At 36.6% G+C, this 16234-nt stretch overlaps 1 protein-coding gene across 2 annotated transcripts; it reads right to left on the bottom strand.

Annotated features, from left to right (window-relative positions):
• Positions 1-502: 502 nt before the first annotated feature.
• LOC127662615 (serine/arginine repetitive matrix protein 2-like) lies at positions 503-15384 on the bottom strand. 2 transcript variants are annotated; one of them, XM_052153884.1, is made up of 9 exons: positions 15060-15384; positions 14346-14476; positions 6901-7429; positions 6013-6598; positions 4881-4954; positions 4674-4773; positions 2176-2294; positions 2023-2061; positions 503-1699 (listed from the first exon to the last, which is right to left on the bottom strand). In XM_052153884.1, exons 1-9 carry the CDS (start codon positions 15294-15296, stop codon positions 1307-1309), a joined length of 2208 nt encoding a protein of 735 aa, XP_052009844.1. In that variant the 5' UTR covers positions 15297-15384; the 3' UTR covers positions 503-1306. The 2 variants fall into 2 exon arrangements, with proteins under 2 accessions (XP_052009844.1, XP_052009845.1); XM_052153885.1 differs by lacking the exon at positions 2023-2061.
• Positions 15385-16234: the final 850 nt, after the last annotated feature.

Raw genomic sequence — 16234 nt, 5'->3', positions numbered from 1 at the left:
AACTTGTGCCAGCACGACTGCATGCTATCATTAAAACAAAAGGGAAGAACCAAATACTAACTCCCTAATACATGTTCACTCAATTTACCAAACAATAATAATAATTGTATTAAATCAGAAATATGCAGAAAAGAAGCAATTTCACATGTGGACATAGTTATTATTTGGTCACAAGGGTTTTAAGCTGCTTTTTCATGGCACACAAAATTGAGTTATTGTTGGTAATTATCTCCTATTAAGTTATATACATTGTAAAGACAAGGTAAGTTCAGTCAGTTCATTATAAAAATTTAGAGCTGAGGTGTGTCATGATTTCGATGTTAAAAGGACTCCCTTATCCCAGTTCAATATGCAGCGATATCTGCAAGCCATTTGAAGATTCATTTACTCAAATTTAAACACCGTGGATCTGTCACAGAGTGATATGAATGAAAGCAATACAACGGTATTCAACAAAGCTATTGTGTTTTCAACTTTTATTAATAAAACACAAAATGGTATGTTCACCTGTACAGAGGACTAATGAACTAAGAAAATAGACAGAAAAGCACAACTTTATCAACCCTACAGATGAGGGTTTTAAAGATAACAGACCACAAACCTCAAAATAATTTCCATTCTTACTGAACATGGATTTAAAGAGGGTATGTATGGTTTTGAGAATACTGTTCATAGGACAATGCCAAATGAGACGAGACATTCTTGGCTAGTAAGGCAGAACATTCTTTACTTGAAGAGGAAACCATATTCTCTTCTGCACATTATATACATTTCAGTACAATTAGGTGGTTGTGTATATATATATATATATATATATATATATATATATATATGAAGACAAGTATCCAAACAACCAATAAACAATTTTACAATATTTATTAATCTTGAATAATGGTCATTTATAAATATACTATGTAAATGTTTAATGTAAAAACAATAACCAAGATTAATAAATGCTATAAAAGAATTGTTGATTGTGTTAAATATTGTGTGAACTAATGTTACCATACACAACCTTATTGTGAGGGGTAACCTGAAATGTTTGCCTTTTAGTTCTCAGCTCTGGTTCTAATGGCATTTCTTTTTCCCCACATTTAATTTAACAGGCTGAAAGCAGTCTCTTCATAAGGTAAGCAAACCCTGCTCATCAAGCGATTGGAGTGTCGCCTACAGGACACATTAACATTAATCAGAGCAGAATCAGCCACAAGTGACAATGTCCATTAGCGGGTTTGTGTAAAAACAAAACTCAAACATATGGCTCCTGCTGCCCTTAAAAGATAAAGGAATTATCCTTGCAAAAAGACTACAGTGAAGGCTTATCAGTCTCCTTTTTCTTCTCTTTCTTCTTCTTTTTCTCTTTCTTCTTCAGTTTCTTCTCTTTCTTCTTTTTCTTTTTCTCCTTCTTTGTTTTGTCATCATCATCATCATCTGATTTATCCTTTTTCTCTTTGGATTTGTCCTTACACTCATCCTTACGGTCTTTGCCCTCTGGCTTGCTTTTCGGTTTGTCCGTAGAGTGAGGGCTTTTGTCATCTCTGACTCGCTTCCTGTCGGGACTGCGTTCCCTGTGGTCCTGGGAGGCTTGTGAGGATGGCAGCCTATCAGCTCTGCAGGGGGGGCTCGCTCTTCTATAAGATAAAGTTTGATGGTGGTCTCCATGTCTTTTAGCATCCCTGTGCTGCTCCTGTGACCCCATCTGCAATCATGAGAAAAATGGGGACTTTTGTTTTGTGATTCTACATACCAGGTTCCCATACATTTTGACCAATGAATATTCATGAGTTTCTAGTCGTTTATAATTGAGGAATATTAAATTAGATTTGTCTAACATTTGTCAATGCATTAGTTATCATGAAAAAACAATGAACAATATTTTTTTCACAGCATTCAACTTCATCTTAATTTATAAATATATTATTGTTCATTGTTAATTCATGTTCACTTATACAACTTAACTGTAAATAGTTACCAAATAATACACACACACACACACACACACACACACAGCTTGGAAATCACCATTTTAAAATGTCCAAGTTTTTCATCTCCATTGGAATCCTGTGAATTACATCGATACTCTCTTTGTTAAAATGTCTCACACCTGCAATGCAATGCTGGTACAGTCTGAGTGCTTGTGATTTAAGATAAATGGCATGTTATCTCAAATGTCACCTTGTTCCTGTCATTGAGTCCATGAGATGCAACATGTTTTTCTGCGCTGTTTGGATCCCCAAAGAACTCCTCACAGCGTTGACAGAAAAAACCCATGACTGGGATCAGATCCCCACTACCTAAAGTAAAGAACCATAAAATACAGCGTAGAACCATAAGAGGAAGGACATTGTGGTACATCAAAGTGTGTGAATGAAATTACAAATATAAAAGGGTCATGTAATGCTTTTTTTTTTATATAGTTTTGTTATCTTTCCTGAGGTCCACTGATAATGTTAGTAAAGTTTTTTTTTCCCCACCAAAACAGTCAACGTTTTGTAATGTATGATCATTTTCCACCCGATCTCTGACAATCCTCAAAAAAAAGCACCAGTGGGCGGGGCCATGATGCACGGGGCCATGATGATATTGCTGCTGTAGAGGCCATCTTGAATTAATGAGTACCCCAAGTGACATAGGGTTGTCACAGAAGTAGAGAAAGAAGTGTTTTGGCAGCTTGGTTTCAATAAATGCTTTTTATTGCATTGGGGATTACGTTTTGAGTTCTGAAATTTACCGTATTTTTGAATACGGTAAATTTTTACCGTATTCTTATATGTCCATATATCAAGTAAAATTTTATTCCTCATGACATGAACCCTCTCCTTCAAAAACTTTACATTTTCACCAGTTGTTTACCATACTTGACACATTATTTATATATATATATTTTTTGCACATGGAGAATACTACATTCTCTCCCCTCAATGGCACAACAATAAAGACGCTTCTTAATATAATTTAAAGGAAACATTTCCATCTTAACGATGATACAATTAGAGTGTGTTTCAATTTGTTTATTCATTAAAGGGATTATTCATCCAAAACATTTACTCACACTAAAGTAGATCCAAACCCTCATGACTTACTTTCCTCAGTGAAAAACAAAAGATTGTTAGGTGCATCTCAGTCAGCTCCCTAGTTCAGTAGTTAAGGCATTGATCAGGGAGTCTGCCATTTCAATCGCAATATCATTCCAGTGCACTGAAATGTTGGCTCCCTAAAAATTCCCAGAATGCATCGTAAAATCCAGGGAGCATCATTGCTCACTATGTTCCCTTAACGGAAATGTTTTCTTCTGAAGTCTTTGGAAAACAAGCACAATTGTAAATATATGTTTTCTCTTTAAAAGAGAATTTGTTTGGAATGTGTTTTATCCATAATTACCATGAAAGTTAAACATTATTTTAAATATTAGGAGTAGTTAAAAGTGTAATTTATCTTTCATAATAACACAGTACATTTGAATATCTACAGTAGAAAATGCACGACAGTGTCATTTATGCAGTGATGTTGCTGATTAATAACAGCTGTGTTTAAACGCATGCAGGTAATTAAGTCATAAGTGTCCCAGTGCTTAGTGGATCAACACCCTTTCCAGTATGCAAATATACAGATTCATGACACAGGGAGCTGATTGAGATGCACCCTTGGTCACCATTCACTTTTATTGTAGAGAAATAAAGATGCATTAAAAGTGAATGGTGACTGACGCTAACATTCAGTCTAAAATTTCCTATTGTGTTACATAGATGTCAGTCAGATTGGTTTGGAACAACATGGGGGTGAGTAAATGATTAAATGATTTTCATCTTAGTGTAAACTGTAATGCATAAACATACTTTCTCATAGTACGATAGTAAAGCTCATCTATAAAACAAACCAATAAAACAGAACATTCAACTGAACAGTCAAATCATCTGAGGACTAATATTGTTTAAACAACTTAAAAGGTGCAATATGTAACAATTTACATGTAATTTAAATACATTTTAAACAATGAGCCCTTCCCGGACTTCCTAAGTTGCCTATTAAAGCCTGTAGACTGATTTTCATGCGAAGGGAATGGGTCGCTTTTGCCGGGAAAATCCAAAGGATGTGAAGTTTATGCGTGATCTCGAGACCTTGCCTCAGTGCTTCTCTTTCACTACTCAATAGTGACAACAAACTAATATACAGTCTGTTTTATAAACAGCTACTATCATCATCTACCAAATTTAGCTAACAACTATTGATAAAGCTGGCTAACTAGTTAACGTCAACATAGGCGATTGTATAAATACAGTCAATGTATCATGCAAAGAAAAGAGATTACTTCAAACTACAGTCAGACCTATATCCACACTTAGTTCCTGTTCCAGCACTGGAGAGTCAAATATAATATGCAGTCGCAAAGTTTCTTGCTACCAAATCATAACTGTGTCATTTTAATTATGCTGCCTCATCTGTCAGCATGATGCCGGTGAATCACGTTTAGCCTCTTTGTACGTTACGTCATTATTTTGGTCGATGTTCGCTCGCGTACATATGGAGTGTGTGCATGAGCACGAGCAACAGGTAGCTGGCTGCAGTTCACTTAATGGCCACAGGTGTCATTAATAACAAGGGTTTCTGAATCTTACATACCGCACCTTAAAGATCCAGAGAGTTTCCGGAGAGTAAAAGGGCTTATTCAATACCTTCCTGTTTCATCAAGCCCTCCAGTTCTTTCACCAGGTACTCTTTCCTTTTCTTCTGAATCTGTTTCTCTCGTCTCTCTCTCTCTCTCTCATCCACTTTCTAGAACAGTCACACAGGTCACATTAGACACTTGGAGTAGTGTCATGAGTGGTGGATAAAGACTACAGAAATTAAAGAGGACATTTAACGTGTTCCAGTGCAAGTACCTTCTCCTCACGCTTTGACTCTCGAGAATGGCTGCTTCCAGAGCGGTTACTCCAGCTGTCATCAGTTTTGGATGCTGAAAACAGGAATTAATGTATTAATTAATTCCAAGCAAGAGGAAGTTGTGTCTCTTTGTGATTTATTGATGTGGACCCATATACTCTACAATGATTCTTGCAATACAAAAGAGCCATAAACACACAAAATCATACAAACAACTGACACAACCCTACGGAGCCCCCAAAGTGACCTGTGCAAAAAAAAAAAATCTAAGAGACTTTCGCGTGCGCACGAGAAACTTTCGCGTGCGCACGACAAACTATATATATATATATATATATATATATATATATATTAGGCATTTGCTGCAATACTTGCAAGGAGGGCATTGTATTAAAACCCTACATATTTCCTCTCCTTCTAACAAATTACTGCAAAGAATTCCTCAAATGCCTAATGTACAGATGATGTTTAAACTTTTAGTAGATCATTTTCAACCTGGTTCTGGTTTTCATAAACTGTACTCCTAAGAAATTTAAGATAACGTTTTTTAAATTTACACCGACGTACAATGTAGGCACTGAAAATCTAACTGACATTGATGATGCCACTGTAAGAGCTCGTTCACACCGAAAGCGTATCAGCTTTTATTGTTTTTCTATTTAAACAAGCTAGATGGATGTTTTTGACTGTTAATGCCACGTCTCTGTTTTTTAGCATTCCGCGCAGAAATGCCACCTTTTTTAGAAGACATTTCAAATTAAAAAGTGCATTGCGAGACGCCTGCATTCTATTAAATTGGTTGCGATGAATCTACCTTTCTTTAGCGCAAGGACAAACGCAATCGGTTTGACTTTGAACTTTTTTGGATTTGTTTAATAGTTTTGTCTTTATCTATAACATCCATCCATTTCAATTATAAGGAAATGTAAATCAAGTTATATTTTGTCATATAAAGTGAATTCTTTACAGTGTTGTGCCCAGTGGTTAAAAACCTGGGCTGCTAACCAAATGGTTGTAGGTTCAAACCCTGCGAGGGATATTTTATTTTCCCTGGAGTGTCAGCTAAATTACATATCAATACAAATGAATGAATTAGTCATATACAGCATACTAATATATGCTGGCGCTGACCTTTGGACAGTGCTTGCAGTGCCTCCAGTGCTGGTTTGAGCAGTGGGAGTGAGGAGGCCCCTCCTGGCTCTTCCTTTTTCTCTTTTAGTCTAGCAGCCATTTTACAGATATCAGCCATGCCTGGACTCAGGCCGATGGTCCTCAGGAGGCTTTTCACCTTCTCACATTGCTGTGGAGTAACTGTTGCAGTGCCTGATCCAACAGGCTGCACGCTATGCATGGCATGAGCTTTGGTTTCATGGACACTGTGAGTCTGGTGTTCTTTACTAAGAGGATGAACCGGAGATCTCACAGATCTGGTTTGGGCCAATGGAACAGTCACTGCCTGAGGTTTGGCCCGCTCCTCTTCCTCTCCATAAAGGAATTTCTCCTCATCTTCAACACTCTGGAACACTGGCTTGGTTTCAGGCTGCTGGCTGGGTGTGTTCCAGGATAAGATACTGGAAAAGCTACTGCTCTCGTGAGGGAGTATGGAACCATAACGGAGTCCAAAAGAGGGTTCAGGTTCTGGTCTCAGCTCAGGGTTCTGGAAGCTTCTTACTGTAGGTTGATTTCCCAGAACAGTTCCACCTGTTTCATCAGCACTCTGTTTACAGGAAAGCAAGAGAATCCACATTTTACTTCTAGTGCAATTTATGTAGACACGGTCTTAATGTAAAAACAAGCAAAAAAGGAGACAGCAATCTAATACAGACTGCATGAACAGGCTTCCAACCACTTAAAAAAAAAAAAAAAAAAAAATAGAATGTCCTTGATTTTTACAGTTATCCGCGATTACGGTATAAAGATTTTTTTAAAATCTTTATTTTTGTGAGACTGAACTCTCAGAACAAAATTATTCAAGATGATTATTCATGCTATAATACACCAGAATATTTGCCTGTATACCTGATTTCTGAGGAGGGCACCCTTAACCAAAGGAAGGTGTTTCTCCAGATCTTTGCCCTGTAGGATCTGTTTCAGTCCATGAAAAATATCAGGCATAGCACTACCACCAAGGCTCGGCCCACTGCTGATACTGCTAGAGCTGTGACTGCTTTCTGCGGTTCCCCTGTGAGATGTTTTATTCTGAGGTTTATTTTGGCTAGGACTCAGGCGTGCCTGACTCTTGCTCCGAGTACTCTTCCCATGACTGCGACTGCGACTCCTTGGACGACTTTTGGCCCTTGTGCGACTTTTAGCTCGACTGCGACTTCTGCTACGTGATCTGCTGCGAGGCCGACTCTTTCCACGACTACGCGCTCGGCTACGGCCACGGCTCCTTCCACGGCTCCTGCTGCGACTGCGTGGCCGGCTCTTCCCTCTGCTCCGACTCCGTGCTCGGCTGCTGTGCTTTTCTCCAATGTCACTTTTATCTCCTTTAAGCTCAATCCGTTCACTGGCCTCCAGGATTCTAAGAAACGCCTCTGCTTTTTGCCTTTAAAACACATTTATATAAATACAAAAGTTTTTAAGAGTACTTTCATTCACTCACTCATGTTGTTTCAAACACATATAACTTAATTTCCTCCATGGAACACAAAAGGAAATACAGTATTAGGCAGAATCACAGCCTTAAGGCCTTTGCACACCAAATGCTAATTTTCGCCATGATTTGTTTCCGAGAATTGTTTCCTATGAAGCCATTCACACATGAATGCGCCGGTTTAAATAAAGCAAGGTTTTTTTTTTTATTTAAGGTGAGTGTGTCGATTTTTTTTCCCTTATTTTTATGAAATGCCCTGACCAATAAATATGAGCTTTGGATCACATGTCAGGAACTGCAGCAGTTACCAAAACCAGTGCAACAGGTGGCGCTAAAGCATAGAAAGCATTAAGTTTTGACAACCAACATTAAACGCTAAAAGGAACTCAAGGAAGAAATCCTCAACCTGCAGTGAGGATGTTTTATTAGCATCACATGTCTTCAACTGAAACATGTTTGCCTCATATGGGTTCTCTTAACATGTAAATGATATTTCTGCATTACTGCCTTACATACCCTTAAAAAAAAACGATCTAATCTTAAATGGATTGTCTTCATAATTTATTCCAGATGGTCTGCGTGACAGTGGCATATAATCACTCTTGTTCCAAATGATAAAGTTTTAACTTAATAAACCTTTTCTTTTTATTATTTTTTACACTTGATTCTTTCAAATCACCCCTCAGACTTTGTATACATGATAAAACTGGCTGTCAACTTGTCCAGCAGGTGAACTGAAATGCTTTGTGAAAGTGTCTTGAATGTTTTCTTTGTCGTTGAGAAAATCAACAACAAACTCGACATCGCTGCTGCAGCTTGTAGAGAAATATGTTTTTTTTTCATCTGCTCGCTAGAGAAATCGTTTGCTTGTCTAAATCCAGCGTCACACTAGCAGACTAAAACCAACTAGATTTTGGCTGAGGGTCTCACACATGTCGACTGTTTTGCTGAGATCTCGCTCTCTTCTGAATAGAGGAGGGGTGAAAAACATACCAAATCAACGCTCTGATTCCCTGTCATGTGGAGCTCACAGAAATAACAACAGGAGTACCGTGAGAGCATAAATAATTGTAATAGAGCGATTTAGGGTGCGATTCATGGAGTAACTTTACCTTGTGAAATAGCGCTGGGCAATATGAGATATGAGATGTTCCTGGTCAAAAATAACCGGCCTATTAAAATTGCTTCTATATATCTCTAATTATGCTATATTATCACCAAAAATTAGATAAGGTCTTTTTCGTCATCTTGTTTTCTTTCAATTAGCATGGGTTTTGTATTTCTATTTGGAACATACTGATCATAAGCCTCATTGAATTTTCATGCTCTCACAAAGAAGATCAATAGCCACTTTTCCACTATCAGGCCAGTGTGAGTCAGGGCTATTAACTGGCCAGCCGGGGCAAATAGCTGGTGCCAATGTCACACACCTCGCCCCTTTCACAAGCAAAAGGGGAGGTCAAGCTGAAGTATCATATTATTTTGTTATCTAGAATATTGAGTTTATCAAATGTAAACATTAGCTAGTTAGCAAGATAAATCAGAAATAACAACTCATCAACTGTAACTGCCATGATGTCCCGAGTGGTCTCTCCACTAACAGTGGGACAATGTCCATGCACACAGTCTATGAAAGTTCACAGAGCAATGGAAATTAATTTCTTTGGGCACTGCTTTGTCCATTGTGCTTTTTAACAGATTCGTGGTGTGTGTGGTGCAGGCATTTTTTTTTTATATTTTTTTTTCCCAAACCTGTACTGTTATGTGTTGGATACAGTACTAGGGGTGCAACGGTATGAGATTTTCACGGTATGATAACCATCTCAGAAATGATCACGGTTTCACTGTATCACGGTATTACACAATTACTATTATCAGTGAAAACAGAAGGGTTATTTATTTATTTTTGAGCAAACACTTTATTATAATTTAAACTTGAAACCATTTATTTTATTGATGTGTAAAAAAAAGTCTCCCTTTTGAAAATAAAATAGAAAAATAAGAAAGCTAACAGAATTATAAACATGATAAAAAAAATAGCATGCAACTATAACATGTTATATAACTAAAGCATGTTAGTTTATATGTTAAATGAACTACTAAATTATAACATCAGCTGTGTCAGCTTTTGAAGTAATGTCCTATGATTATTAATAATTATCATATACTGTAGGTGCACGACAGCGCAGTCAGACTGCTCTTGTCTGTGCTTTAACTCTGTGCTTTAACTCTGTGCTTTAACTCTGTGCTTTAACTCTGTGCTTTAACTCTGTGCTTTAACTCTGTGCTTTAACTCTGTGCTTTAACTCTGTGCTTTAACTCTGTGCTTTAACTCCGTGCTTTAACTCCGTGCTTTAACTCCGTGCTTTAACTCCGTGCTTTAACTCTGTGCTTCTCAACTGGTTTTGCTTCAGGACAGATTTTACATTGGACATCAAGTGTCGACCTGCCATAGATTAAACATAACCTGCATTTAATGTATCCTGGGTCACATTTCCTTTTATGTTGTATAGTTTTATTCATGGTTTTCCAGTACAAGGACATGCATCAAGGGACATTATTTTTGTTGTTGATGTCAACAACAAAATCTACAGGAAGTTTTCTCTCCCCCCTTTAAAAATTGAAGAACGCATTTACTTATATGAACCCATTATTATCCCGTTTTTCATCTAATATTATATATTTATACACATATTACACAGAAGGAAAGGCTCCTCATTACCATGGTTAGGTCAGTGTGCTAGTCTTAATAATAATAATAAATTCATGTATTTAAGAAAAATAAATACTAGCCGAAACACATCTTGAAACTTTAACTAAAACTACCACTGTTGATATAAAATGAGGTCTAATAGATTCTACCTTTAGATTATTTCATATGAAACTATAACATTTTTTTAAAATACAAAAGTTACGTTTACTCATGTAAAATCCTGAAACAAATTTGTAAAGTTGATGGCGTGTAATTATTAATATTTTTAACTATTTTGTTTAAGGGGCCACATCAGGCTTTAAGTAGTGTATGGGGGGCCACATTGTATTACTTTTGAGATACAATGTTCTGCATTGATTTGGTTTTTGTAACTTTTAAGCCCAGAAATAGTTGTGTACTCAATTTTCTGAAGTGTATCTGTGACTAGTGAGACCATTCTGCAATTGCCTAAATTATTGTATTGCTCTACAAATGTAGATAGTAAAGTAGTAGTAGTGTAGAGCAGCCTCAAGAATGGACACAGAGTAGCTGTATAACACTTTTCCTTGATCAGAATATTGCATTACAGATCGCTAAATTTGTTCAAAGGGGAAATCCAGATATAAATAGTGCACTCACATGCATGGTTGCCAGATTGCACAAAATAAGCATAACATTAGGTGGAATATTTCCAATTTGCGGAAGTATAAATCTCAAACTGGGGGTGTTGCGTCTCTTATCTGGCAACCCTGAGCATGTTAAACGCTTGTGGATACGCGTTATGTCCCAATGCAAGTTAACTGAAATATCCAATGCACTAGCACACCCTCATTTGGCCCGAGTGGAAATGAGGCAAATGTTTAATAATATACAGAAAGCTTTCCCACATCTGAGCTATATAAAGCCTCATAGGGCCTTGCTCATTATTCACTTTGTGGCAGCACAATGTCCAAGTGGTTGTATTTTGCCACTTTGTGGCTCTTGATCAAATCCTTGATCATGACACTAGTCCACTTGCCCTGGTTCATTTTAAAATAAAAGTCTTGTTTTTTGTGATCTTCCCCATTCATTTTCAATGGCCAGTCATTTTTGACCGGGAACACCACAAGTGTGACTTTCTGCCATTTTTTTTTTTTACAAAATACAAATGCTTCAAAACAAACTTCCCTGTTAAACATTAAAACAAACTAGTGTGTCATTTTTATAGCACATTATAGCACAGATGTTTTCTTATGGCATTTAATTTAGTCAAAATAACCCATAAGGAATGCTTTTTTCACTCAAAAGCTGAGGTGCATGAGCTCAGGTTAATGAGGCCTATGATCCATAAGTTCCAAACAGAAATACAAAACCTGTCCTAATTGAAAGAAAACAAGTTGACAAAAAGATCCAATCCAATTTTTGGTGATAACATAGCAAGAGATAATTATAAGCAATTTTTAATAGGCCAGTCATTTTTGACCGGGAAGACCAAGTTAGGTAAAAAAATGTAAAGACAGCACAAGGGTTAAGAAACATGGACAGGGTTTAAAAATTTTCGGCAGCTGCCGAAGCAAATTAAATTAAATTAATCTTGCATTCAGTGCATAAGCGCTTAATATGCTTCTCATCAGACAAATGCATTTTTTATCTCTGGAGCATGCAAGTGTGCTCGTCCAGCAGGATTCTCAATATTTACAGAGAGAGTAGAGCGGGATAATGCACTACTTAACCATTTCTGATCAAGGAAACACAGAACGTGATGACTCCTAAACAAGTTAAGAAAGTGACGAGGAGCTTTTTATTAAAATAGGTGCGACATCTGTTGTAGTGGTGCACTGATCAGGAAATTTGAGGCCGATACCAATCTCCAATATTTTTACACACTTTTGCAAGTTATATGTTTATGCGTTTTGCAAATCACTAATTATTAAGCAAATGCGTGAAGACTTGGTGATGTTATGGTTCAAATGTAATTGATGTGATTAGTGGTAATGTAACCAACATTAATCTGATTTAAATTGGTATCTCCGCAGAATAACACTGAGATGAGTGACTGGTGAGATATTGAGATCTGGAGAGCTGCATGATTGATTAACACTGCGAGTGAGCATATCGAAGGGAGAGATGCTGAAAGTGCTCATGATCTCTCAAACAGTCTCTATCAACAGAATGTCTGATTATCACGACTCACGCTACATCACGTATACTCCAATTTGTATACATATGTTTATTTGTTGTTTAATTTGTTTTTATACCCATTTGCAGTCTCTTTATCCTCTCTGTGCTCATAGTGCAACAAGTCAGAATTACTACCGTAATGATTCTAGAAAACCTAATAGTTATACACGTGTAATTCTTACACATTTTTAAAAACAAACCTGCAGATTCATCTGAATAACTGCATGTCTGAAAGTTTACATTTGTGAATACTTAGAATTGCCAACAATTCACCCTCCAGAGGCCACTCTGTCATGCTTCAAGAAATGAGAAAGTCCTCATTCATTGGAGTAGTGGTGTATGTGCGATTCATTGTGTGCTGCAAAAAAGATCTGCCCTGATTCTGGGCACGATCAGCTGATCGTCGATCCCGACTTTAAACGTAAATCGGTTGATTTAGATTGGTGGCCGAGTGATCGGTGCACCCTTAATCTGTGGTGTAGGTTCTCAAAACCCAACACGGAGCATAAGGATATAATATGCACATATGTCACATGACAATAATCACTCGTAATACAAGCAATTTGTTTTTACCTCAAATTTAAGCAAGCAATAGAATATTATGAAAGCCAAAAGATGTGTTCCACATTAATTCTACTAATTTTTTATTTTATTTTTCTTATTGCAAGACGTTTTTATATTTATTTTCAGCAAGAAGTATTTATTTTCATTGCATTATTATTTTTATTTTTTTTATTCATGTATTATACTCTATGTTGTATTGCTCTGGGAAAATCTTGAGTTTCTTGAGGATAGTTTATAATAATATTGGTCAACAACACATCAGACTGAAATGTGACATAATGTGAAATTTTGCATTATTAAAACTAAGTTGTTGTTGTTTTGTACTAATGAATATTGTCAAGCTCCACGTTAAGAGAAAATTATATAAGAGTATATATTTTGAAAGTATTTAATTCACTGACAGAATTATCCAAAGATAGAGATTGCAAAATAATTATTTAATACATGAGCCAATTGTTCTTAATTTTACCAAAACATGTACTATATCGTGATTGTTATTGTGATATAAAATCCCTAATATAGTGATTTAAGATTTTTGTCATATCGCCCACCCCTATTATGAAAGTGTGTGATTGTGTATTTATCACCCGAAGGCCATAGAACATGTATTTCTATTTGCAGATTTCAGTGTGTAAAGAAATTATGTTTAATAAAAACAGACAGTTGTGTCTCTGCTTTCTAAATTCATTAGTCATTTTAGTGTAGTAGAAAAATGCTTGGTGACAGAATCATTTTAGATTACAATCTGCGTTTGTGATGATATGCAGCTGAGTGTGATGAAAATGTTCAGATCAACTTGACGTCTTATCAGTTCTTTAGTAAAAGAAGAAACTCAAGCAAACAGAAAGAATTCTGTCATATTGGATCCTTTTTTCTGGAACCATTTACTCATCAGAGAGTCCCGACGATCAAGGGATCGTCCCGCTGGCAGACTCTAATCAACGCTTCATCTCTCACCTACCGGACAGCGATTAATTTAAAGACGCTCAAACCTGAAAACCACTGGAAAAATCGTCTTGTGTGGCACTGACTTTAGTTGTTTTGAAAACTTGTCAAGTGGTTCTTATTCTCACCCTTCATAGGTGGAGGGCAGACCAGCTCAAAGGTGTGTTGCACCACCTACTTTACCAGGGTACAATTGCTGTTTGATTAGCACCACCTATTGTAAAGGCATGAATGTGCTAACGAAGAACATTTGCATCGATTTCTATGTGAAAGTGCCATTCATCTGCGATCACCTGCGGTGTGAAAAGGCCTTTTGTCACCATTGACTTTCTATTGAAAAAAGATTCAATGAAAGTAAATAATGACTCAGGCTAACATTCTGCCTAACATCTCCTTTTGCGTTCCATGGAGGAAAGAAACACATACAGTGGGAACAACATGAGAATGAGTAAATTATGACATATAATGACATCTTTTAGGTGAGCTATTCCTTTAAGGTCCTCATACCTGACTTCTTGGTTTTGCTCATCCAGCTTTTGGGTGGACCAGTTTGTCGAAGAGTTAACTGAAGGTGTGACCTGAGAGCTCATCAGCGTGGACCCACTCTGCTCCGTATTGTGGCTGGTGTAGTGCCGGTTCTTTAAAGGGAGAAGAGAATAATAAAATAAATATCATTGGAAATTGACAAATAACTTGTCCCTGAACTTTTTTCCCCAATATCAGCCAGTGTTTAGATTAAAATATATATTATATAGTATACTTATAAGAGTAGGTATACATTTTAGACAGGTCAGCAATTCTTAACAATAATGGTTTTCCACCATTTTAAAATCACCTTTATAGTTCAAGCACCATTTAATCTGGTCTCTAAAGGCTTATAAAAACACACACACACTTCTATGATACGCATACACGAATTAGGTGATTAAATATGTTTAAAATTGTTTTAGATAAAGTTTAGCAAGTCGATCTGCTATCACTGCTTTAAATTCAATTAATAATAAATGCATTTCAGGAGAGCACATCATGAAATACATGATGGACTGTATTATTAATGTTTAGAATGTATCTTTCAATTCCAAGCAAAATATTTCACTGCTTGAAATGATTGTACATTAGACAATGTTTTCTGTATTGCATCATGATCTGGTGTTGTGATGAGAAAACGCCGAGTGGGTTTGCATACTGTTTCTCACCAAATCAGACGGTACACTGACGTACCTCGTAAAATGATTCTCTGTAGCTTTCATTCAGTGTGCCGTACTGAGCGGCCTGCAGATGTCCCGACGGAGGAGGAGGAGGGAGACCGGGCGGCGGAGCACCGTAAGCAAGACCCGGCGGACCCCCAAAAGGAGAGCAGAACGGCGGAGGTCCAAAAGATCTGGTTGCGGGAATTCCGAAACCAGACGAGGCTACCGGAGCCCCAAGATAGTCCGGATTTGGCGGACCTCTGTACATTTTTAGCTTGAATATATGATCAGTACATGTGCAGATAAAATAGTTTTTTTTATTACCGTTCACTCTCCCTCCGAGCTGATCCAGTGGTTTTATCTGTGTCTGTGTGGAACTACAGCGCCCACTGCAGTACTGGAACCACAGCGCCGATCACTAACTAGTGCTCTAAATCCATATGTCTGTTTAAAAAGTTTTGACGTTAACAAAACATTTGCTATCTCTCTGAAATGTTGTTTTCAATAATTTCTTACTGTATTTTATTTTTTAATACATTTATATATAAAAAAAACACTGCATGTTTTTAAAATTGAGCTGTCTCAGTATGTGGAAAAATCCTCAAGCCAATAAATTGTATTATCTTGTAAACTACTATTATTTTATATAATTAAAGGGAAAAAATATGCACAACTCAAAATTCAAACGTATATATTTATTTCAACAAATAAGATACTACTTACTTTTTTCCGTTATATATTTATGCACCTAATTTAAGGTGTTCATTTACCCGGTTTGTTTTTTTTTTTTTTTTTTTTTCCAGAAGATTTTTTTTTTTATATAATATGACCCCTATAACCTCTATCTCATTTTCTTATGTTTAATTTGTTATGTCATTTGATTACAACAATACAAAAATACTTAGTGATAGTTATAAGAAAGAAGAGTGGGACGGGGTTTTTCCTAAATATTGTATTAAGTATAAATTTGAAAAGAGCAAGCCTTGTTTTAACATTTTTATAATAAATATAGCCTACAATTGTACATATATTAGATTTCTCTTCTAATAGAAAAGCTGTGAAAACACACTCTTACAAACTTTTCTCTCCCCTGAGACCTGTCATTTTGTCACTGTGTTTTCTATTGGTATATAATAATAATAATAATGATGGGGGGCGGTATTTAATATCTGGACCTTTTACTCGACAATCATTTAATATTTATTC

Source organism: Xyrauchen texanus, chromosome 22 (assembly GCF_025860055.1).
Source record: "Xyrauchen texanus isolate HMW12.3.18 chromosome 22, RBS_HiC_50CHRs, whole genome shotgun sequence".
NCBI lineage: Eukaryota > Metazoa > Chordata > Actinopteri > Cypriniformes > Catostomidae > Xyrauchen > Xyrauchen texanus.
This window is presented reverse-complemented; position numbering and strand designations above follow the sequence as displayed.

Excerpts from the sequence above, each read along its gene's own strand:
- LOC127662615 (XM_052153884.1), bottom strand. The coding sequence starts at position 15,296 with ATGTACAGAGGTCCGCCAAATCCGGACTATCTTGGGGCTCCGGTAGCC. Across the intron at positions 4,774-4,880 it reads AGTCAAAGCGTGAGGAGAAG|AAAGTGGATGAGAGAGAGAG; the intron begins GTACTTGCACTG and ends TGACTGTTCTAG. Across the intron at positions 2,062-2,175 it reads GACTCAATGACAGGAACAAG|GATTCCAATGGAGATGAAAA; the intron begins GTGACATTTGAG and ends TGTAATTCACAG.